The sequence below is a fragment of the Prenolepis imparis genome, unplaced genomic scaffold (genome assembly GCF_030444845.1).
Source record: "Prenolepis imparis isolate NDT839.2.m4 unplaced genomic scaffold, iyPreImpa1.0 SCAF_9, whole genome shotgun sequence".
NCBI classification, from domain to species: domain Eukaryota; kingdom Metazoa; phylum Arthropoda; class Insecta; order Hymenoptera; family Formicidae; genus Prenolepis; species Prenolepis imparis.
The window spans coordinates 16,004,054-16,030,110 of NW_028141167.1; the positions used below are offsets into that span (position 1 = coordinate 16,004,054).

The 26,057-nt window shown below is 36.3% G+C and overlaps 2 protein-coding genes and 1 non-coding gene across 5 annotated transcripts; 2 read left to right on the forward strand and 1 right to left on the reverse strand.

Annotated features, from left to right (window-relative positions):
• Positions 1-1,528: 1,528 nt before the first annotated feature.
• On the forward strand, positions 1,529-1,602 carry Trnat-ggu (transfer RNA threonine (anticodon GGU)). Its single transcript has one exon. It is a non-coding gene; the product is annotated as a tRNA-Thr (tRNA).
• Positions 1,603-7,611: 6,009 nt separating this feature from the next.
• LOC145940708 (G-protein coupled receptor Mth2-like) lies at positions 7,612-14,122 on the forward strand. Of its 3 annotated transcripts, none has more exons than XM_083046159.1 (6): positions 7,612-7,936; positions 8,329-9,379; positions 9,830-9,908; positions 12,723-12,907; positions 13,006-13,171; positions 13,688-14,122. In XM_083046159.1, the coding sequence occupies exons 1-6, from the start codon at positions 7,868-7,870 to the stop codon at positions 14,070-14,072; spliced, it is 1,935 nt and encodes a 644-aa protein (XP_082902285.1). In that variant the 5' UTR covers positions 7,612-7,867; the 3' UTR covers positions 14,073-14,122. The 3 variants fall into 3 exon arrangements, with proteins under 3 accessions (XP_082902285.1, XP_082902286.1, XP_082902287.1); XM_083046160.1 differs by having other exon boundaries at positions 7,617-8,130; XM_083046161.1 differs by lacking the exons at positions 7,612-7,936; positions 12,723-12,907; positions 13,006-13,171 and having other exon boundaries at positions 8,142-9,379.
• Positions 14,123-22,401: 8,279 nt separating this feature from the next.
• Positions 22,402-23,013, reverse strand: LOC145941148 (uncharacterized). Its single transcript, XM_083047053.1, has one exon. It carries the CDS (start codon positions 23,011-23,013, stop codon positions 22,402-22,404), a length of 612 nt encoding a protein of 203 aa, XP_082903179.1.
• Between the last annotated feature and the right edge of the window lie 3,044 nt (positions 23,014-26,057).

Sequence of the window (26,057 nt, forward strand, 5' to 3'; positions counted from 1 at the left end):
CGAAATAACATGAAACTAATAATTACTAAAAATCAAATCATATTAGAAAAAGTAGTACATGATTTATTTGCAGTATTATTAATCTATATATATAAGTACCGTCCGTCTGTCTGTCTGACCGCGAACTACTTCCACATTTATGGACTGATCTTCTCGAAATTGGAACCAAAGTGTTGCAAATTTTTTGGGGATGGCTACTATGTGGTTTTTTTTAATTTTTAATTTTTTTTTTTTTTTTTAATCATATAGGATGCTGTTTTCGTGAAAAATATTTTTTTTCAGATTTCTACGCCAATGTGTTTAGAATGTTCCAACACATCGAAAAATCACATTTTAAAAAAATTTGCGTGTGTGTGTGTGAGGAAGCTATGTTTTCATGAAAAACATTTTTTTAAAGATTTCTATGCCAATGTGTTCAGAATGTTCCAAAACATTGAAAAATCACATTTTTAAAAAATACATACACATTTTTAAAAAATACATACACATACGTAAAAGTGACGCAATGTTCGCATGTAAAATGTGTAAAAACGACTTATAACCGTATTATTAAGACATAAAAGCGAAAGAACGCCAAAACTTTGGCAAAAATTTTTATTTTATGTGAAAAAATTATGCAAATTTGAAACCTGTACATTGTTTCCTGACCATTCTAATACATACATACGTACGCACGCACGCACGCACGCACAAACACACACACGCAGGCACGTACGTACGCTCGCATGCTCGCACGCACGCATGCACGAGAGAAGTGTGTGAGAGCATTTATTTATTAATCGATTAATTTTTTTTTAAATCAGTGACAAAATTTTTTAAATGTTTTTTTATAGCGAGATTTTTCCAAAATTACCTTAAGAACGATATAAAGTTTTGATTCTTGACGTAAGTCATTTTATAAATTACTATATACATAAGTTGCTGATTTCATATGTTAAATGTCATAATGGATGGAATGGATAAATCGAACGAAATAGTAAATGTTATTATGAATGAAATGAATGGAAATGAAACAGAAAGTGTTGTGATTAATGAAATAATTGGACAGATTGAGATAGATCAATTAAGAGAAATTGAAGAATTTAAAAACGGTAAGTAAAAACAATAATTAATTATTTAATTTTGGTATAATTTATTTGATTGTTTAATAAGTTATTTTAACTATTACTAATTTATCTATTATACATTGGTATACTGTTTAATATACTGAAAAAATTTTAAAATAATAATTTATATAAATTTAAGTAATATTTTTATCGGCTCTCAGTATTTAATAAATATAATAAATAAATATGATTTTTTTAAAACGACCAATAGAGCCAAGCACGAAAATTAATTCTAATTTTTAGAACTGTATCTCTTGGTTTGAGATTACTAAGTTCCATCAATTCATAATCCTCGAACTTTACAACGGGAAAATAGGCGAGAAAAATATTTTTTTAATTTATTTATTTGCGTCTGGGCCTAATTCATGGCGCTATTTACTAATATCAATTATAAGGCAAATGAAAAATATAGGATCGAAAAGGTCTGAATAGCTTAGTGGTAAGAGCAGTCGCCCGGTAAGCGAAAGACGCGGGTTCAATTCCCGCTTCAGCGACTTTTCGGACCTATATTTTTCTCGCCTATTTTCCCGTTGTAAAGTTCGAGGATTATGAATTGATGGAACTTAGTAATCTCAAACCAAGAGATACAGTTCTAAAAATTAGAATTAATTCTCGTGCTTGGCTCTATTGGTCGTTTTAAAATAATTTATATATAGATTTTTAATTTTTAAATAAATATCTACATATACTACAAAAAAAAATATAAATATAAAATAATTTAACTTTACAATTTTCTTTACACACAAATATTTATAAATATATATCTCTATATATAAATTACATAAAAATAATGATGATAACTTATGATTTAAAAAATTTCAGTATTGGAAGATGGACTCGATCATTTATTAGTAAAGACGTTAATCGAATATGAAGAACAAGAGGAAAAGAAGAAGGAGAATTATGTAAGGAAAGAATGTAAGGACGAGTATAAGAAGGAAAATAAGAAGCGTAAACAGGAAGATGGTTCTAAAAATAATAAGAATAATAAGAAAAATAAAATATGATTATAAAAATTTTTTATAACATCATTATTTTTATGTAATTTATATATTATGATATCTCTATTTATAAATGTTTGTAAAAAAAACTATATATATATATGTATATATGTGTGTGTGTGTATTTATTTTATATCATCATATATACAGGGTGTCCCATTTTAAAGGACCCACTCAAATATCTCAGAAACACTGCGTTAAATCGAAAAATGTTTCCTACAAAAGTTTTAGGGGGTTTCGAGGGGGACATAACATAGTAATATTCATATGACCTTGGGCGGCGTCTCCAAGGTCAAGTGAAGGTGGGAATAAATTTTTAAAATAGAAACCCATATTTTTTATTATAACATCTTTTTCTACTAATTAATTTGAACAACTTTTATCTGAAGCATTTTTTTATTTTTCTAATATTTTTTACGATTCTATGTAAAAATTCCGTCTTTTTATTTAGAGATTTATTAGTAAAATTATTTTTTCTGAATTATTTCCTTCTGTCATCTGGCTTTCAATCGTAGGATTTGGAGGGGGACATCCGATGGTGACCTTGACTTTGACCTTGAGGTCAAATTTGAAGGTTATTTAAAGGTTAACTTTAAAATCTTAAATGAAAACCCCCATTTTTTATTTGACATTCTTGTAGCTGACATCGAGAGCTTTCCAAAACACTATAATTAAATCTTTTTTCATTAAGTACTTTTCGAGTTATAAGACTTGAAGCTACAGTACCGCCGGCATTAGCATTACCTAAAGTGTACCTCGCGGAGGTTGCCCAGTCGGATTTACACCTCTTTTGTGTTCGGAGAACGATCCAGCCAATGAAGGCAAGATCGGTGGTTGATCGAGCCAATGAAGGCAAGATCGGTGGTTGATCCAGCCACTGAAGGTAAGATCGGTGGTTGATCGAGCCAATGAAGGCAAGATCGGTGGTTGATCCAGCCACTGAAGGTAAGATCGGTGGTTGATCCAGCCAATGAAAGCAAGATCGGTGGTTGATCCAGCCAATGAAGGCAAGATCGGTGGTTGATCCAGCCAATGAAGGCAAGATCGGTGGTTGATCCAGCCAATGAAGGCAAGATCGGTGGTTGATCCAGCTAATGAAGGCAAGATCGGTGATTGATCCAGCCAATGAAGGCAAGATCGGTGGTTGATCCATAGTAATAATTCAATTAATTAAGTGTTCGAAGGTCGCACCGTTGACTTGTTGGCAGTACTGAATACGGCGTTCCAAATGTCTAACAGTACGCAAGAGTACATTACGTGGAATATTGCACGCAGCTCGGATTCTTTTCTTCATGTCATTTCTTGTGGTCGGTGCATTCCGGTAAACTACATCTTTGAGGTATCCCCACAAATAAAAATCAAGCGATGTTAGATCAGGCGATCTTGCTGGTCATCTTACTGGACCGCCTCTGCCAATCCATCAATTACGAAAGGTATTATTGAGCTTTGACCGTATTGACATAATGAGGACCTGCGCCATCTTGTTGCAACCACATTCTCCTCCTTGTATCGAGGTCAACATCTTCAAGTAAACCCGGAAGATCGTCTCTCAGCAACTGTAAATAATTTGCACCATTAACCATGGCATCAAAAAAATAAGGACCAATAAATAGCCATTAACAATTCCACACCAGACAGTTAGGCTCCAACGATGCTGGTTATCAATCTGCCCCATCCAATGAGGATTAACTGAACTCCAATAGTGACAATTATGTCTATTCATTATCCCAGTATTGTGAAAAGTAGCTTCATCACTGAAAAGTACGTAATTAACAAATTCGTTGTTTCGAATTTTTTGTGATGCCCACTGACAAAACAATAGCCGATCTCTGTAATCCTGTTCAATTAAGGCTTGATTAAGAGTTATGTGGTAAGGATGATATCTCACGGCTTTTAGATGTCTACCAGCAGTCGATTTCGGAATGCCCAGCATACGTTGAATTTCACGCAAACTTACATGTGGGTTAAAATGCACCATCGCCACAACTGCTATAAAGTAAGGATTATTACGTGATCATTGTTGTCGTATCTTCTTCGTTGACGACGAAGATTTCCTCTCCGAATTCTAATTTCAATTTTGCGTATCCTAGAATGATCCGCGTGTTGGCGTCGAGGGAATCGTCTACGATACAATGCTGATGCTTTTTTGTAATTGCGCCAACATTCTCCTAAGATCAGAAGAATATCGACAATCTCGTTAGGCGAGTATTCAGGCATTTTTTTCCGAATTCCGATTTTACGATCGAAAAAATCCAGGTCTGAGAATGTCTCGAGATTGGGAACAAGTGAGAGATAAGTTACTTAAGATGAGATTCCGTATCTGCAACAGGCTACTTGAATAGGATTATTCGTTCAGGACACGTGACGTCTTTCATGCGAATGCCGAAGAAGTTGTCTAAGAGTCAGTATGTCAATTGCTATTGAGCTCCAGTTAATCCTCCTTGGATGAGGCAAATTGATAACTAACTTCTGAAAAATATCTCACCATTCGACATTTTTACGTCAAAATGGAAATAAGAAAAACAACTTCTAATGGCCTTGATCTTAACAAATGTTATCAAGATTATGATCTTGAACAATGTTCAAGAGGTTTTAGCCTTTGGTCGGTCGATCATCTTGGGTAATGCGAATGCCGGCGATACTGTAACTTTCAAGTCTTAACTCGAAAAGTACTTAATAAAAAAACCTTTAATTATAGTGTTTTGGAAAGCTCTCGATGTCAGCTACAAGAATGTCAAATAAAAAATGGGGGTTTCCATTTAAGATTTTAAAATTAACCTTCAAATGACCTTCAAATTTGACCTCAAGGTCAAAGTCAAGGTCACCATCGGATGTCCCCCTCAAAATCCTACGATTGAAAGTCAAATGACAAAAGGAAAAAATTCAGAAAAAAAATTTTATTAATAAATCTAAATAAAAACGACGGAATTTTTACATAGAATCTTAAAAAATATTGGAAAATAAAAAAATGCTTCAGATAAAAGTTGTTCAAATTAATTAGTAGAAAAAGATGTTATAATAAAAAATATGGGTTTCCATTAAAAAAATGTATTCCCACCTTCACTTGACCTTGGAGACGCCGCCCAAGGTCATATGAATATTACTAGGTTATGTCCCCCTCGAAACCCCCTAAAACTTTTGTAGGAAACATTTTTCGATTTAACGCAGTGTTTCTGAGATATTTGAGTGGGTCCTTTAAAATGGGACACCATGTATATATGATGATATAAAATAAATACACACACACATACACACATATATATATATATATAGTTTTTTTTACAAACATATTTATAAATAGAGATATAATATATAAATTACATGAAAATAATGATGTTATAAAAAATTTTTATAATCATATTTTATTTTTCTTATTATTCTTATTATTTTTAGAACCATCTTCCTGTTTACGCTTCTTATTTTCCTTCTTATACTCGTCCTTACATTCTTTCCTTACATAATTCTCCTTCTTCTTTTCCTCTTGTTCTTCATATTCGATTAACGCCTTTACTAATAAATGATCGAGTCCATCTTCCAATACTGAAATTTTTTAAATCATAAGTTATCATCATTATTTTTATGTAATTTATATATAGAGATATATATTTATAAATATTTGTGTGTAAAGAAAATTGTAAAGTTAAATTATTTTATATTTATATTTTTTTTTTGTAGTATATGTAGATATTTATTTAAAAATTAAAAATCTATATATAAATTATTATTTTAAAATTTTTTCATAAACAGTATATCAATGTATAATAGATAAATTAGTAATAGTTAAAATAACTTATTAAACAATCAAATAAATTATACCAAAATTAAATAATTAATTATTGTTTTTACTTACCGTTTTTAAATTCTTCAATTTCTCTTAATTGATCTATCTCAATCTGTCCAATTATTTCATTAATCACAACACTTTCTGTTTCATTTCCATTCATTTCATTCATAATAACATTTACTATTTCGTTCGATTTATCCATTCCATCCATTATGACATTTAACATATGAAATCAGCAACTTATGTATATAGTAATTTATAAAATGACTTACGTCAAGAATCAAAACTTTATATCGTTCTTAAGGTAATTTTGGAAAAATCTCGCTATAAAAAAACATTTAAAAAATTTTGTCACTGATTTAAAAAAAAATTAATCGATTAATAAATAAATGCTCTCACACACTTCTCTCGTGCATGCGTGCGTGCGAGCATGCGAGCGTACGTACGTGCCTGCGTGTGTGTGTTTGTGCGTGCGTGCGTGCGTGCGTACGTATGTATGTATTAGAATGGTCAGGAAACAATGTACAGGTTTCAAATTTGCATAATTTTTTCACATAAAATAAAAATTTTTGCCAAAGTTTTGGCGTTCTTTCGCTTTTATGTCTTAATAATACGGTTATAAGTCGTTTTTACACATTTTACATGCGAACATTGCGTCACTTTTACGTATGTGTATGTATTTTTTAAAAATGTGTATGTATTTTTTAAAAATGTGATTTTTCAATGTTTTGGAACATTCTGAACACATTGGCATAGAAATCTTTAAAAAAATGTTTTTCATGAAAACATAGCTTCCTCACACACACACACGCAAATTTTTTTAAAATGTGATTTTTCGATGTGTTGGAACATTCTAAACACATTGGCGTAGAAATCTGAAAAAAAATATTTTTCACGAAAACAGCATCCTATATGATTAAAAAAAAAAAAAAAATTAAAAATTAAAAAAAACCACATAGTAGCCATCCCCAAAAAATTTGCAACACTTTGGTTCCAATTTCGAGAAGATCAGTCCATAAATGTGGAAGTAGTTCGCGGTCAGACAGACAGACGGACGGTACTTATATATATAGATTAATAATACTGCAAATAAATCATGTACTACTTTTTCTAATATGATTTGATTTTTAGTAATTATTAGTTTCATGTTATTTCGAAAAAATCAATGAACTCTTTTGAAAGATGTCTTTTCCTCATCAAAAGTCGGAAGTAAGAAATTAAAATAGTATCAGCGACATCTGATCTATGACTATTTTTAATTCTCAATGAAATAAACAGTCACAATATAACTATTAGCGAGCATCGAATTTAAACCGGTTTCAAAATAGTAGTTTGTCTTTATTTTATCTTTGCAAGCACTATACAAGATTTGACGAATAATAACAATAAACTGATACATTAACGTAATTTCATCTTTTCAAAATTTTTTTATAGTTTAGAAAGAACGAAGAGATTAATAAAAAATTGTGGAATAAATAAAATTTTTCTTACACACGCACACATGTGTTATCGATTAATTACTATTTAAAAGAAATTTTTACATATACAAATATTTAAAACCTAATATTTAAAACCTAATAATTAAAATCTCATATAAATATTAAAATATAAAATTTACAATAAATAATTTATAATATAATAAAAAATAAATTTTAAAAATAAAAAAATTATGTTACTTGACTGTTGCTGCTTATCAATCTATTTTTAATTTTTAGCAGTATTATTAAGTTTAAAAAATGTAATAGCTCTTTATTTAAGTGTTTATATCTAAAAAAAAAAAAAAAATCAGTCAAAAATGTATTTTTATTTTGCAGCTGGATTGATCAAGCTACCGTCAGTAGAAATTTCAATAATTTTTTTGTTTTCCTTGTGTGAAAGTTATATGTATGTATATAGTTTGACTGTAGTAAACAGACAGTGTTTCCTCGCAAAACTATCGACAACTCGTCGTCCTCGATAGTCTCATCTCCTCTCCCATGGAACATGTTTCTTGCGCATTCTTCTCTCTTTCAGAAAGAGAAGACAAAGCCGGATACAGTGATACAGTATAAATTTTATATTGAATCTAGTGAGATAACTAAAAATTAATTGCGCAATCGTTAACTAGTATAAAATCAGATCGATTTTTCGAGATTTCGCAGAAAAGAACAAAAAAAAGATAATTTGATATTATTATAATATATACTTGCATATTTTAGATTTAACGCATTTCTTTCGTGCACTTATTACAAAAGCAAAGGTATAAATTTATATAACATGAAATTTTTTAATTATTTAAAATTCGAAACCTATGTTATAAATGATGAATAGTGAAAGCGTGACTGGTTTGATTATGTAATTACTCTAAAGTATAAACTTATTTAAAATAATGTGTGGAAAAAATTTTGCATTTTTGTGTTGTGAACTTCTTCTCGTAACTTCATCAATAAATTCTCAGCAAAATTTCGCCAACAATGAAGTGAGAGATGATAATTTGACGATACGATACGAGGTTGACGTGGAATCTACAACAATTTATAGTGACGAAATAAAAACATCACGATATGATTTGTACGAAAAGTTTATCACCGATACGCGATATGAAATGCAGAATGAATTTCGCACTATTTCTATGAATAACGATCGCGAGGATGTTAATTCGAAGCAATATAAACTGGACACACATTTTATACATAATCATGAAAATGATGAACAAATGCCAATGAAATCTCACATGAATTCAATAAATGTTAATCATCAAAAAAATTTTACGTTACATAAAGTTTATGGAAATTTAATTGGAAATAATGATTCTATGTCGAATGAAGATTTTGAAAATTCCAGTAAAGATAGTAATAAAAGCAACATTATTCCATACGAAATGTGCCATAATATTACTTGCATTTTGTTCTGCTGTCCACTTGGCGATCGTATGAGGATAGATGACGACAAATGCATTCCCGAAAAAATTAAATACGTTTTCCCGAACGTGTACGGATGCACGAACGATTTAATGCAGAGCGATAAGAGAGTGGACGAATTGTTTCAGCTGGCCGTCTACGATTCGTGCGAGGGAAAGAATCGCACCCTGCTTCCCGATGGTCATCAGTATGATTACATGATTTTTGCCAACGGATCTATTTATTTATCTTATTATAAAATATTTGCTAAATGGACATCATCTTGTCTCGTTGTCATGGAAGAGGATAAATTTGAAATGACTTATTGCTCAGAAACAGAAGACGAGATCAACAAGTTTTTAATGTCTCCAACTGATAATGCTTCCTCGAATTTTCACGCAAACATCATACATGTGAACTATCATATAATATCTATATTATTTTTGTTGCCAATATTTCTGGTGTATTCCATATTGCCAGAGCTCCGAAATGTACACGGCTTCATGTTACGCAATTACAGCGGTGCTTTGTCCATTGCAAACACAATTGGCACTGTGAATTATATAATCAAAGCGGATGATGTACAATATCCCGTTTGTATTACAATTGGTACAGTATATTTAAATCATATAATTATATGTATACAGCGTATATATTTGTCAAGCATATTGTATATTCGTATAGTAATTAATCCTTTTAATAATTTAAATATATGATTTGTCAAAATCTAAAAAAGAGGCAAGGATTAATAGTGAATAAAATTAAAATTTTATATGCATTTTAATGTATAATTAATCTGAGTTCGCCTCAATATATATGTATACTTTTTTGTATTATTGAATTTTGTAGAGTTATGTCTTGAAACATTATTTAATTTAATATCAGTAGCATTTATTAAATATTGGTGTAAATTTTAGTGCAGAAAGTTAGAGTAACTCTATTTTTTAATGTAAAATCAAAAACGTGATGACTTTGAATATCTGCATATTAATATACACGTTTAATGGTTAATAAGATATTATTTATTATTACAGTTTTTATTTTTATTCATTTTTACAGCTTTCCTCAACTACTTTTTTTATATGTCGGCTTACTTCTGGCTAAGTATGATGAGCTTTGTTATGTGGTGGACATTCAGGTAAGTTGCTAATTATTTCATATTATACTTTAGTTTTAACTTACCTCTAATTTTAATATACCTTTATAGAATTGCTTTATATTATACAAAATGACGTGATAAAATCATTTCGTGTAATATATAAATGAATTTGATATTATATATACCAGCAACGTAAAGACAAAGCGGAATGATACGCGACATTTTGAATTAATCAAGCAAAATTTTTTTATGTTGGTACGTGATAGTGTAAAACCAACTATTTGACTTCATTATAAAAGTAAAGAGGAAATAATAGACTTAAATTGAAATTTAAGATAAAAAGTTTTCTTGGAAATTTCAATTATTGTATCAAGTTTTTAAACGATTAGTTTTTATTTTGTTAAAATCAAGTTAATTGAAAAAATGGCGTATTAGATAATAAATACATATATATTATATATTTAATTTACATATTTATAATATTATAATGTGGTCAAATAATTCGCGATATAATATGTAACAAACTTTTTTTGAATTTTTAACATTATGCAAATTTGATATTTATTTCATTTTTATTTCTTCCTTTTTTATGTATAAGCAATACGATACTTTTAAACAAAAATAGATTTTTTTGTCAAGAATTTGTTTCTTAAAACTGAATAAAAATTTAAATTATTTTTCTCGTGTCTGTAGAATAATAATGTAAATATTGCGACGACTTTTTCTTCCGATTCGCGCGCGGTAGACCGGAAGAATGGAGCTGGATCTCGTCTACAAAAACGAAATTAATTACGGTTCACACGCCGCGGAAACTAGGGTCTGAGTCGCTCCGCGCGTGCCGCAGCGGAACGCCAATCTGACTATTTGCGAGACGCTAAAGAATTAGGCGCCAGACGCGATCTTACACGTGTCAATCCGCGAGACACTAAAAATCTAACGCAAAACCCTTGGCCGAAATCCCGCTACGGGCCGATTAGCTCACCTAACGGTAGAGGGGCAGGGTGGTATTGCCGCGACACGAGTCAGTAGCTAAATATCAAAATCGCGAAAGCAATTGATCGCCGCACCTATAATTTGGACGGGACGAAACGATACACGAAAGAAACGACGTAATAGACTTCACACTAGTATATAATAGAGATTTATTATAAAAGGAAATATAAAGAAATATAAAGAAATATAAATAATACAAAAATGAGCGGAAAATAAAGTGTTTCGACAATGCCAAAAGAATACGAAGTCCTCGCTTCGAATGCTAATAACGGTAACTAAGATTTACAAAAAAAATCATAATAAAATAACGGGACTAACAATAACAACTCACACTAAAAATAACGATTCAAGTGCGAACGTTAAACGAACCCAAAGACGGTTAACATTAAGAACGAAATCGTCTCTCGCGACGCAATCCGATATCCTTCCGACGGCCCGTGGCCGGGATTTCGCTCTCTCTCTCACTCTCGCGTTCGCGCTCTCGCGTGATCTCTCTCACGCTCGCGCTCTCTCGCCGATGGTTGCGAGTATCACGGGATCTCACTACCGTAAACGCGGTACGCGACTCTCTTCCCGAACGCCCTTCAATCGGATCGCAATTGCTTCCGCGATGAGATTCTCGCACGATAACGAAACTCTCTCGATCGCACTACGAGATTCCACAAAGGTGCGACAACGCACAGTCGCGATACGCAATCCCGACCAAATCCCGGAGAGACGATAATGCCGCGTACTCGAACTCACGGACGGACGGTCTCGGAGGCTCTCGTCGCTTAACGCCGGTCGCTCGCAAACGCTAAATCACGAATTTTCGGGCTAGGCCCTCGCGAACGCCAAAATCACCAAAATTACTCGCGACGGCGTTAGAACGATCGAGGCTCGGACTTACGCGAACGTAATTCTACTCTTACGGCACGGGCAGCCTCACTGATATGAAGTTTCTCTCCTGGGGAGCTCTATCCGCCTTCGGTCCCTCAGCGTTTCCCTGGATCCTCGATACCGCCAGCTGATTCTCGAGAGCGGACACGCGACCAACACGACAGGCAGTACGAGAGTGTCGGATCTACCGACCCGAATCGATATCGGGACTCAATCCTGCGCGAAAGGGGTTGCGTGGACGCCCGCCCAATTACCGCGTCGCACGACTTCTCGTTGTCGCACGGACTTCGCACGGCCGTACTTAGGGTTACAGCGCCCTTCTCGATAACCCGCGCTAATTGTTCCCGGCATTAATTAATGACTACTTATTTCGGTAGCCTCGTCGGTCCTAGTGCCTCGTGATGTTCAGAGGCACGGCTGATTTGGCTTTTCCGGCTCCGCTGAATGGCGGTCGAATAATTCTTATTGTTAGTCTCGGTGGTGCGGGTGGGTTATTCGCCCTCTTTGTGTGCGTCCCTGCGTCGTCTCGAGGATGTGCGCGCTTTGTGCGGTAACGGTTGCGTCCTTGTGTTCGCCGAACTTTTCCCGTTGGATAAACAAGGCTGTTTTTGTTCCGCCAAGGTTGTCGTTCGTGTATTCGATCTCGTTATTTGGTCCGAGCTATTTTGGTACGTCTTCGGCAAGGCTCTCCAATATGATATAAAAAATATATAAAAATAAAACGCGAATTAAAATCTATTATTTTCGCTATCGCAAACCGTCTCTCCGGGGATAATCGGCATGGCTCTCGTACTCTCTCTCGCGTGGCGTGGCCGCTCTGCCCCGTGCCCAGCGATTTCGGCTGGAGGGATGCGCGTCGTGACGGCAACGTCACAATATATACTATAATAATGTAAATAATTTCTGAATATTAATCATTGTAACTTTCACATTTTGATTTTTTTTATATATAATTAGTTAATTATGTTGTATAAATTACAGAGGATTCGGTTCGTTACAAAGAAACGTCAAACAACGAGAGAAAAGAAAGTTTATGTATTATGCGATTTATGCATGGGGTTTTTCCTTTATCTTTGCTATTGTCTGTGTCATCATGGATTCTGTTTCCGAATACGTACCAAAGATTTGGCGACCGGAATTTCATTTAGGAGATTGTTGGTTCCATAGTAAGTAAACGTCTCTGACAGATAATTCTATTAATGCTATCGTATTTCTATATATTGTGAGAAACAGTATAACAATTCATTACATATCATACTTACAGATGATAAAGCGTTTGCACTGTATTATTATGGATTCAAAAGTGTATGTATCATTAGTAGCGTTTGCTTATCCATCGCTACGGCATTAAAGATCAAAGGCTACGAAAAAGATACAAGCTTTCGTCTAGCAGATTCGGAAAGCAAGCGATATAATAACAATAAGAAATGGTCTGTTATCAGACATTTTTGCACCGATGTGTGATCTTACATGTTTTTAGTTAATGAAATTTATGTCGATACATTTTGATCAATATCTTTGCCAACCATACATATTACATATTGAACTGATCTGCATTACTAATGAAAGAAAGAGGAGATTATTTGGAAGCAACACACCTTTTCGGTGTGCTTATTCCTTTCTTCTCTTTCTTGTAATTTTAAATTGTAAATTACATAATCTATAGAGAAAGATAAACATATTACTATGTGACTTTAATTGTGTTTTTTCAATAAAGTTTGCTATTCTTGAAATGTGGCAAATAGTGAGAATAAAGTTAATAAATGCATATATTTCATAAAGATCTTATTTTTCAAAAATTTCTTTAAACAATTAAATTTTATACTATTTTTCTCTTCCTTTTTAGGATTGGATTTATTCTATTATATTTTAAAGATAACTTGATAAATAATATTGATTATTTTTATTGAGATATACAAATATAAATACGTATATATTGTTTGTAGGTTAATACTATATCTGAAACTATTTATCGTGCTATTTATCGTGATGGGCATTAAATGGTCCGTGATGACAGTGACATGGATTTTTGGAAGAATACCCGAATACGTTTGGTATACTACTAATTTGGTGGATATCCTGCAGAATATCTTCACTTTTATCATATTTGTATGCAAAAAGAAGATCAAATTGATGATACGGAAACGATTCGGATGCGAAACAAACGCAACATCTTGCACTTTTATATCACATCAGAGGTCTCTACGTAGAAAAAGACGAGTTCTTGCATGCAAGAAAACTGTAACGCAAAATGTTCGTTCAATGGGATTAAACTCTAATGTTGCAATGTGTAAAAAAGAGTTTTATCGCAGATCAGGAATTAATGATTAATGAGCAATTGGATGATATATTCAGGCACAATTTGCAATAAAAATCTCGAAATAGGAAAAATTGATGGTTTGTGTTTTTATTTGTTCCCATATTTTTATCAATTTTTATGAATCTTAAGGCCGGTTGCTTCAACTTCTTGTCAGATGGCATATGTCTTTCTTTTAAACTTATCTGAACTGGCCCATAATAAATCTAGTAGATTGATTCAGGTGTAACATAAAGTTACAAACCCATATAGAGTCGTACTAGAGAAAAGTAATGATATTAAAAAAATTACACCAAGTGAAAGTAGAAACTTGTATCAGTGAAAAATTAAATGACAAATCTATATGGAGTCGTTTAATTATAAACCTCGCTTCCGAAATACCCGGTGAGTTGAACCTCGTTTTGCGCTGAAAGTTGCAAACCCATATAGAATTGTAATAATAAAAAAAAAGATAATATAAAACAAATAATACAAAAGATAAATTTAAAAATTAATAAAAAATAAAAAATAAAAAATTTATGCAAAAATTAAAAATTAATATAATTTTAAAAAATTAAAGAATTTTAATTAAAAAAACTTGGCACTGCTAAATTTAACAATACGCTAAAGTTGATTTTGTGCACACACACATATGCACAAAAATTTTAGACAAGCTATTCTGTTTTACTTAGGCTTGTAAATTGATATCTAAACATTCACTTATATTCCTTTATCCAATTCCAAGTTCGTTCTGATCATATTTTGTATATGCAAACTGCCAATAAAAAGAATAACCTGTCTAAAAGAAAAAATTGCTCGGTCGGTAAGGCAGAACCGTCAGCATCCCCTTAAGAGGATGTCGGAGATGGTCTATGTTGACCGAATGCGAATGTTAATTGCATTGCGATATCTTTTTATCGACTATACAGATCAATAAATCCCACGATTAAAGTTCTTATAAGAACGGACTGCGCGAACTATAATTCCATATATAATTCATAAAAAAACCAAGAAAAGTTAAATAATTAAAGTTTTGTTATTGGCTTCTTGTGTCAGCTTGTAACAATACCTATTTAATAAAAAAGTTCTGCAGTTTGTTTGTGCATAAGATTTAGCTCACGCAGTTGGGATAACATGAAGGAACATTAGTGAACAATTAAAAATGCGATTACTAGTCTAGTAAAAAAGTTATATATCAGTAAAGTTTTCACACATATGTGTGTGTGCAAAATCGTGGCTCAGGAGTAAAGCAGAGCAGTAGATTAGTCGCGTGATGTCGCGATAGATAGGGCTGCAATATGTTCAGCTGACAAGGATAGATACAACAGTACATTCTTGTCTGCTTTATGTGCGTGCAGAATAATACACATATCAAGAGACACGCGCCTAGTTTGGGCGAAGCCGACCCCTCAGAAGCGAGGCACCGTGTATCTTTACGCGAATCGGACAGTTTGAGATATCATAGTCGGATATTACTCATATAACGGCTGAAGCTATCGAGTTCTTACTACGTTTAATCGATAGATTGAGATCGAATTATATAATGAAAGTGTCTTTATTTTTGCTCTACATGCTTTGGAAGCGGATATATCATAATGCAAAGTCTAAATATGAAAAATTTCTTGTAAGAAACGTCCACGTCGTCATCGTCGTTCACGCATACATAGTATATAGTATCTATACGTGTAACACACGTATACAACACATGCATACACGTATATCACACGTAAACACACATGCAATAGATGCATGTAGTGGTAATCTTGTACAGTTCTCACGTTTGACACAGGCGGCGTTAGTGGCGCTCCGCGATATTAGCAACGTGCGGGGTTATGTATAGATATATATATATATATATATATATATATAATATATATAACGTGTATGTGATATGTGACATGTGACATAGGTTAAATGTGCGGTTAGCTCGTTTTTATTTATTATAAGAGAATCCAGCCAGAGGGTCATAATCGATAGAAGAAGATGAGATTTATAAGAATCAAGTAATTATTTTATTTTATATTTCTTATAACAATATTAACAATTATATTCTTATGAAAAAATAATAGGATGGTTACGTAACAAGAAAATAGTTATTATTATATTATTATGAAAAAAATATAGTATATCACATATAAGTAGTATTGCTTATCACATGTATGTAGTATATTGCATATCACATGTATCGTTACCATTTTATTTTACTATTTCTTTCATAATAATAACTACTTTCATGCTACGCTACCATCCTACTATTTCTTTTATAAGTACATAATTATTGATGTAAAATAAGGAAGCGAATAAAAGCTAATAATAATAAATAATGTAAAGATAATCATAGCACTATTATGAGTGCTATGAGCTATCAAAAATACATCTTTACGTAATTTATTATTATTAGCTTTTATTATTCGCTTCCTTATTTTATATCAATAATTATATACTTATGAAAGAAATAGTAGGATGGTAGCGTAGCATGAAAGTAGTTATTATTATGAAAGAAATAGTAAAATGGTAACGTAACAAGAAAGTAGTTGCAAATATCATTATATAAATATGTATTCAAGAAAGAAATAGAAGGATCTACATTTTGCAATGTATACTACATACATGTGATATGCAATACTACTTATATGTGATGTTCTATATTTCTTTCACAATAATAACTACTTTCTTGTTACGCTGCCATCCTATGCTACTATTTCTTTCATAAGTATATAATTGTTAATATAAAATAAAGAAACAGTATATTTTGCATATATGTCCGTATTCTAATGATTTAAATATGTTTTACATTATAGATACAGAATGAGGACATTGTAATCTTTTGAAATAGTACTAGAGTTGCTCAAAAAGTAATGCCCTACATTATTTTTTCAGAATATTTATTCAACAATTTCTACACAATATACATGGTAATCTCAATCAACTTCTATTGCTTTATGCCAGTACAATACATTATATGTATTTATTTCCCTTTACTGTACCAACTTTTGTCCTTTCCACGTAACCATGTTTTCACATTTGAATCACGCCCTCTTCATCTTCCAAACCGTATTTCGCGAAGTGCATTTAATTAAGTGGTTTAAAAAGTTAAATATTGGAAGCAATCGCTAAACTGTGTTAAACATATAATTTAAAGATCTTTGCGAAACAAGATTGGGAAGATGATGAGGGGATGATTAAAGCTGTGATGACATGATTACGTAGAAAAAACAAGAGTTGATACAATAAAGGCATACATATACTTGTATCGTGCTGGTATAAGGTTATAGAAGTTGATTGAGATTATATTAAAAAATAATATATATTTAAAAAGAAGAAATATCCATGTATGTTTAAAAACATTTCAAACCTGTTTAATAAATAGTTTCTGAAAAAAATGGCATTTTTTGAGCAACCCTAGTAAATCTAAATCATATACAAAAATGAATGATATCCCTATAAAAACTTACCTTTAAAAAAAAGGTAAAAAAAGGCGCCTAGTATGGGCACGCCAGTAGTGAAAAATTACCCATTGCAAACCCATGTGTAGAATCGTATGAAAAATCAGTCATTGCAAACCCATGTAGAATTGTAATATAAAAAATTACCTATTGCAAACCCATGTAGAATCATATGAAAAATTATCCATTGCAAACCCATGTAGATCGTACTACAAAAGTAATAATATAAAAAAAAATTGCGCGCCAAGTGAAAGTAGAAACTTTTGTACTAGTGGAAAATTTAAGTTGCAAACCCATGTAGAATAGTATAAAAATTAAAAAATTATTAAAATTAATACAAATAAAAAAAAATTAAAAAATTTTAATTTAAAAAACTAGGCACTGCTAAATTAAACAATATGCTAAAATTAATTTTGAAATTTAGCAGTGCCTAGTTTTTTAAATTAAAATTTTTAATTTTTTTTTATTTGTATTAATTTTAATAATTTTTTAATTTTTATACTATTCTACATGGGTTTGCAACTTAAATTTTTCACTGGTTCATTATACGACTCTATAGGTTTGCAACTTAAATTTTCCACTAGTACAAAAGTTTCTACTTTCACTTGGCGCGCAATTTTTTTAAAAAGATAAAATTAAATAAAGTGTTTGCGACATATATATTTTATTGCAATTGCTTTAAAGTAACCTTATTGATAATTGTTCCACAGAGAATCTTAGAAGACCATTTACAAATCAAAATGGTGATGACGAATGTACATTATAAAGAATAAATTTCTTTATCATTTTATATCCTATTACTTGGGCTACTTTGTTTTTATGCACAACGAAATCCAATATTTCATCATATATAATATCTCCCTCTCTGAAAATTATAAAAAAAGTTTTAAAAAATTTTTATTCATGTAAAAAATTTGCAGTTTTACGTAGTAAATATATACTTATATATATATATATATTGTGACGTTGCCGTCACGACGCGCGTCCCTCCAGCCGAAATCGCGGGGCAAGGGCCGAGCGGCCGCGCCGCGCGCGCGCGAGAGAGAGAGAGAGAGAGAGAGAGAGAGAGAGAGAGAGAGAGAGAGAGAGAGAGAGAGAGAGAGAGAGAGAGAGAGAGAGAGAGAGAGAGAGAGAGAGAGAGAGAGAGAGAGAGAGAGAGAGAGAGAGAGAGAGAGAGAGAGAGAGAGAGAGAGAGAGAGAGAGAGAGAGAGAGAGAGAGAGAGAGAGAGAGGAGAGAGAGAGAGAGAGAGAGAGAGAGAGAGAGAGAGAGAGAGAGAGAGAGAGAGAGAGAGAGAGAGAGAGAGAGAGAGAGAGAGAGAGAGAGGAGAGAGAGAGAGGAGAGAGAGAGAGAGAGAGAGAGAGAGAGAGAGAGAGAGAGAGAGAGAGAGAGAGAGAGAGAGAGAGAGAACGAGAGCCACCGATTTTCCCCGGAGAGACGTCTTGCGATATCGAAATTATATTTATTAACTCGCGTTTATGTTTATATTTTTTTTATACCGTTGTCGAGGACGAGAAATAACGACAGCCTTAGAGGGACACAAAAACGGTCGGAAGCAGCCGTATTTACCAAAATTGGCATGCGGCTGACTTAAGGGCACGGCCGTTACAGCGCGGAGCGCGCCGATCCTCGAAACCGGGCGAGGAAGTACCGCGAAAGGGCGAGGAAGTCCCCCCCGGATCAACGAGGGCGGATCTTGTCGAGCTGCAAATCAGCGGGGCTGAAAATTGATCCCCGCCAGCTCGCCGGATAGTACGAGGCCCAAGGACCGGCGAAGCCACCAAGAACACGGCGTAACTAACGCCGAAAACGATTATCGCGAATTATCGATAAGGGCGCTGTGGCCCTAAGTACGGCCATGCGTAAACCGCGCACAAATTCGACTGAACAACCTCCCCGCGGTGTACATCGTATAATGCGAATGCCGATAATATGTCAACTTTGAAGCTTCGTATCTTGGGAACGGCTTGCACAAAAGACCCACATAGGTAGTGTTTTGAAAACGTCTCGACAAGGATTACAAGAATATACAATAAAAAATAGGGGGTTCCATTTAAAAAAACATCGATGATTTTCACGTGACTTTCAAATGACTATTCAAGGTCAAACCAATGACATCATCTTATGTCCCCCTCGAAGTCAAAAAACTTTTGTATGAAACATTTTTCTCTACGATCTTTTCCTGCAAAGTTACGAGGGGTGATAGATTAAAATGGGACACCCTGTATATATATACACACACATACATATATACCGATATTTAGTGAAACTAATACAAGTACGTATAAAGATATGCATATATGTATCTCAGTTTTAAATTTCTAATTTGGAACGCCAATCGGCGTGGTCGGCATCCTTCTGGTGGTCCCGATGTGGTTTGGATATGATGGACTGTGTTGTGGGGTTCTCCTTTCTAATTCTGGTTGACTTGAGGATACTGGGGAAGGTGGTTAAAATACTGTGATAGTTGGTGCTCCCCGTTACTGCTTTGATTCCTCCTACTTCTGTCGTGCTTAGGTATTTTTGTGTAGATAGTCCTGTCTCCCCGTCGACTAACCGTCCTTTTCGCAAATCTGGTAGGTGAAAGTAGGACAGGAAGTCTGCTCCGATAATTGGTTGTGCTACGTCGGCTATTACGAACCGCCATAGGAACTGCCTTCTTAATCCGAAGTCTGGTTCCAACGTTATCTGTCCATAGGTGCGGATGATTGTGCCGTTTGCAGCGTATAATTGGTGTGTGTTAGGACGTAGTGGGCCTCTGACCATTCTGTGTGGATATATGTTTATCCACACAGAATGGTCAGATCCGGTGTCTATTAGGTATGACACTTTGGTCTTCCTGTCTGTTGTGATTAGGCGGCGAAGGGTTGGGTCTGGGTTGCTGGCCGCCATCAGTGACCGCTCTTCTCGTTTTCCTTCTTATGGCTGCATGGCTACTGGCACTTTCTTGCCTTTTCTCCAAAGCGTTGATGGTAGAAACATAGACTGCTATCCGCGATTACTCGTTTATTTGTTCGGCTTTTTGACCGTTCTCTCGCTGTACGGTTTCTGGACTGGTTTCGTACACGACTGCGCGCGGCCTGTGCCGTTAACTTTTCCACCTGTTGCGCTAATGAGTTTATTTGTTCTTCTAGTGAAGTGTTCGTTGGAGTAGAGGTAGCGGCTGCGACCGTGGTCCTGCTGGTCACCTCGATAATCCGATCTGCTTGCTCCGCCACGTCTTCTAATCTGTCTTCAGTTGCTAGGATGACTTGTACCTGTGTAGGTAATCTACTCATCCATAGGGTCCTTAATAATTGCTCAGGGATGTTGGCGTCAGCTAGGGTCCGCAGATGGCTCAAGAATTGGGAGAGCTTGCGGTCTCCCAATTCTTAATGCTCTAAAAGCTGACGAGTTCGTTGCTCTTGTGTAGCAGTTAACCGTTGAATTCTTGACTGCTTCGTATTTTCCTGCGGCCGGAGGTTGTATAACGATATCCATTTCTCGGGCATATCGCGTTTCTATGTGTGCGAGTACGTAACAGTACTTCGTGGCATCTTGAGTTATACCCCCAAGGGTGTATTGGCCCTCTAATTGAGCGAAAGTTCTGGCTCTTCCGGCCAAAAGGAGGGCGCCTTGACTGCCAATCGTGCTATACGCTCGTCTCCCTTTATCACGTCGGGGACACCAATTTGTAGAGTCTTACTCTATTATAGACTTAATCTAGGTGACGAGCGCTTAGGATGTGGATTGGCACAAGAGTCTATAAATAATCTATACGTGTTTATGTTGACTTCCTTTTCTGAGATTTCTTTTCGACATTTATTTAGTTCTTTAAGTTTTCCTTATTACATAAATAATTATTATTGTAGCAACATTTAGGTTTCTTTCGTCGGCCACCCTTCCTCTTAGTCTGTGTGGCCACGTCTCGGTACGTCTTGACCGGAGATCTTTTCAGCGGAGCGATATGCGGAGGTACTCTCCAAGGAATTATCCGCGGGGGAGTATCCGGTCCCGAATGTTGCGGATTGACTCCAAGGAGTTTGTTCAGTGGACTAGCCTGCGTCTCGAGGTATAGGTCGTCGTCGGAGACCTGGTTAGGTTTATTCCTGGTTCCAAGGGGCTGCGAGAGTCCTTTTTTTCGTGGGTCTCGTGAGGTATCCCAGTATTTGGGCGTATAGCTGCTGGAAAGTCGTTTAACTGGCTGCTCTAGCGGATTTACGCCAGGGATTAGATCAAAGGTCTGCTCCGGCGTATTGACGCCAGGGAGTTGACACGTGATTTGTTCCGGCGGACTGACGCCAGAAAATCGCTTCAGCGGTTTACCGCGAGCCCGAGAATTATAGGAATTGTAGGAATCCTTAGAAGGACCCGAGGTGTTCGCGTCAGAACTCCGAGTCGAACTGCTGCTCAGAGTTGCCAATTTCAGGTCGCGCAACACGCCAAATCGTAGGAGTGGGGGTAGAGTGGGGGTGTTTTATGGCGTTTTAGCGCAGCGGCTCACACGTACGCTGCACCCCCCACTCTTCGTTGCGCGCCCTGAAATTGGCATCACTGCTGCTACTCCGTCGCCTCCGCTTCGCCAATTTATACAGCGGTATGGGGCGTGTCTTCCGCCGAATAGTGGCGTCCTCTTCTTTACGCCTCTGCGAGGGCGTATGTGGGAGAAGAGTCCCTTCAAAAGTTTTCTTCTGGTCCCTAGCGACTGGCGCCATGAACGAGAGAAAAAGATTCCGACTCACCGCAGGGGGTCTCCTTATATACCCGCGTAGGAGGATCTCGCTTACTGGTTTCACTTCCGCGCTGCGCCGCCTGGCGGCGGCGCCCGTTACTGTGCGTCCGAGCGGCGCGCTCCCGGGCATATTGCGCCGCGAGTTGTGTGTTCGCGGGAAAGACATAAAGTGGCGCATTTTTGCCGCCACATCACCCTCTTCGCAGTATTTATGTCGGTTGAAAACGTATTGTTCTATGCGATGTTCTTCCGCTTCTTGTTTTTATTTCTGTGGGTGCCGGAATGATTTGCCTTTCTAGTTGTTTGGCCTTTGTTGGTTCCATGGAGGCGTTACCTTCATTAAGTATGTATGCTGGCTTGATCCTGTCCATTGATACTTTGATCTCCTTGCCGTTTCTTAGTATCGTAATTACTTTTTCCTCTTTTTTTACTACTTTGTACGGTCTTTCATATGGTAGTTGTAAGGCTCCACCCTTTAACTCCTTTCTTAGAAAGACATGAGATGCAGTCTTTATATTTTGGAAGACGAAGGTTGCTGTTTGCCGATGCTTTTTAATTTGCGGTTTCAGGCTTTGTAGGTTTTTTCTTAACTCCTCCAGCATGTCCCCTCGATTTTCTATTTGTTCCGGGTTTTCTTGTTGTAAGAATTGCTCGGGCAGCTTAATCGGTTCGCCGTATACTAGTTCCGCCGCGGTTGCTTGTAGGTCCTCTTTCCAGGCTAACCTGATCCCCATCAGCACTACTGGTAGGATCTCTACCCAGTTTTCGATTTGGTAGCATTTAATGGCAGTTTTCAGTTGCCTGTGGAATCGTTCCACCATGTCATTCGCTGCTGGATGGTATGCTGTTGTTCTTAAATGTTTTGATCCGGTCAGTTGTGTTTGAATAGATCGGCTTCAAACTGCCGGTCTTGATCCGTGGTGATGCGTGCTGGAACTCCAAATCTTGCTATTCAAGTGGCAAAGATGTTAGTTGCTACTGTGTCTGCTGTTATGTCCGGTAATGGGATTGTTTCCGGTCATCTTGTGAAGCGATCTATCATCGTTAGGCAATATTTGTTACCTTTTGAGCTTGGTAAAGGCCTCACAATGTCGATATGTATATGCTCGAATCTGTGTGTAGGTGTCTGGAATACCCCTGTTGGCGTTTTGTTGTGTCTTGTTATCTTTGCTTGCTGGCACTGTATGCAAGTCTGTGCCCATTGTCGACAATCCTTTTGTATTCCGGGCCACACGTATCTTTTTGTGATCAACTTGACTGTAGCCTTAATTCTTGGGTGTGATAAACCATGCAAAGACTGGGAGATTGTCTTGCGATATGGTTTTGTCACGAATGGTTGTGGGATTGGAGCTTCCGTATCGCAATACAATGTTACGTTTGTACCAGGTATTGGTACTTCCTCCAATTTTAATGACGAGTCGGATTGCCGTAGTTGCTGCAGCTCCTCGTCTTCCTTTTGGGATTTTGCCAGCTCTTTGAAATCCACTGCTCCCTGTATGCTCTTCACTCTTGATAGGGTATCTGCCACTACGTTGTCCTTTCCGGATATGTGCTGGATATCTGTAGTGAACTGCCCGATTAACTCTAGATGTCGTGTTTGGCGAGGGGAACTGCGGAGTGGATCTTGTCTGAGGGCGTATACCAAGGGTTTGTGGTCGGTGTATATCGTAAACTTCCGGCCTTCCAGCAGGTGCCTGTAATAATTGACTATCGTGTATATAGCTAGGAGTTCCCTGTCATAAGGACTGTATTTTCTTTGTGTGGGACTCAGCTTCTCGCTCATGAAAGCCAGCGGCTGCCAGTCTTTTCCACTCTTCTGCTGTACTACCGCTCCTATTGCGGTATCAGAGGCGTCTGTTGTAACGGCGAGCTCCCCTAGTGGGTCGGGGTGAGCCAATAGCGCGGCTCTTGAAAGGCTATTTTTGGCCTTTATGAAGGCTTTGTCCAACTCCGTTGTCCAGTTGATTGATACCTTCTCTCTCGTTTTTGGTCCTGCAAGAGTATCATTCAGTTTGGCCTGGTTTTCTGCTGCTCCGGCGATGAATCTGCTATAGAAATTTAGCACCCCCAAGAACTGGCGCATCTGTTTCACCGTTGTTGGTTTTGGGAAGTTTTGAATAGCTTGGACTTTTTTTGGTAGAGGTTTCGTCCCTTCTGTCGTTACCAGGTATCCTAAAAACCTAACCTGCGGTTTCCCGAAGACACATTTTGCCGGATTTATTATCAGCCCGTATTCGCTTAATCGTTGAAATAGTTTTTGTAAGTGCACTTCATGCTCTTCTTCGGTTTTTGACGCTACTAGAGTAGATATACTAGGCGGGTTCTAACTCAGGGGCAATGAGGGGGGTGAGGGGCGAGGGGTACCCATGGCGCGGGAGAATGACGTCACGCGGGGAGGGGGAATGACGTCACGCGGGGAGGGGGAGGCGTCCGCGAGGTTAGGGTCCACGAGGGGTCCGCGGGGAGGGGGAAGCGTCCGCGATTTTGGTGCCTGGTCCGCGAGGGGTCCGCGGGAGGGGGAAGCGTCCGCGAATTAGGTGACAGGTCCGCGAGGGGTCCGCGGGGAGGGGGAGGCGTCCGCGAAAGACCGCATGAAGCTTTGTAGGTGAGGGGTCTGCGGGGGGAGGGGAATCCGCGAAAGACCGCATGAAACTTTTTGGGTAAGGGGTCCGCGGGGAGAGAGGAACGCGAAGGAGAGCGCGAGGCGAACGTGAGAGAGAGATGTCGCGAGAGAGACGTTCGCGAAAGAGAGATAGCTGTAGCGAGATGATGCGGCGATGGAGAGCGCGAGGTGTTGCAGCGAGGCGTATATGCAAGAGCGAGAGAGATAGCGCGAGATGACGAGAGGTAGCGAGATGACGCGAAGGAGAGCGCGAGAGCTGATGCAGCGAAGGAGAGCGCGAGGCGCACGCGAGAGAGATGACGCAAGCGAGGCGTATATGCAAGAGCGAGAGAGAGATGTTGCGAGATGATGCGGCGATGGAGAGCGCGAGAGCTGATGCAGCGAAGGAGAGCGCGAGAGGCGGACGCGAGAGAGACTTTTTTAATAATATTTATAGTAATTTTAATTAATAAGATTTTAATAGGAGGAAAGGAGAGAGGACCTATTCTAAAATAAAATATATTTTTAATATTTAAAATAATTTTTATTTATAACTGTGTGTGTATGTGTGTATTTTACAAAATGTTTGTGTGTGTGTGTAAATTTAAAAAATTTAAAATATATAATATAAAATAAAATGTAATATAAAATATATAATCAAAAATAAAAGTATATAAAATATAAAATATAAAATATGAACTTTAAGTGGCTGGATAATGGTTGGGCGGCCGAATGCGAGATGCTGCGAGAAGCGGCGGCGACTGCTGGGAGGGGACTCCTGCATAACAGAAAATGTTATTAAGAATTTATAATTAATAGATAATTTGATTTATATTTAATTTAATTTATATTTAATTTAATTTATAACTTACATGATAATCTCAGCCTTTTGACGTCAGATTTATTGGACGCGTAAATATTAGTTCACCCAATGGAACATCTTCCAAAAAATGCCATGATGAAGCTTGCGCTTTTTTGGAGGACAATATAGGGGATATGTCATAAAACACGCATGCTTGCAAGAACAGGCATTCAATGTTTCCTTTTCATGATCTCGTAAAAACTGATGCAACGATTTTGCATTAGGACTTCGTTGACCAATTTCACGATTTTTTAACAACTTCACTACCGAAGTTACTGGCTCAACTTTATATCTTAATACCTTTTCACGCTCCATTTCAACGTCTGATATATCATCAACGTCTGATATATCATCAATCACTATCATCTAATCATCATTCACCACATCATCATCATCCACTA

Bases quoted from the DNA above. Each gene is read 5' to 3' on its own strand.
- LOC145940708 (XM_083046159.1), top strand. From the start codon at position 7,868: ATGGAACATGTTTCTTGCGCATTCTTCTCTCTTTCAGAAAGAGAAGAC. The intron at 9,909-12,722 runs GTAAGTTGCTAA...TATAAATTACAG, and splicing joins GTTATGTGGTGGACATTCAG to AGGATTCGGTTCGTTACAAA. The intron at 13,172-13,687 runs GTCTGTTATCAG...TATTGTTTGTAG, and splicing joins TATAATAACAATAAGAAATG to GTTAATACTATATCTGAAAC.
- LOC145941148 (XM_083047053.1), bottom strand. From the start codon at position 23,013: ATGGTGGAACGATTCCACAGGCAACTGAAAACTGCCATTAAATGCTAC.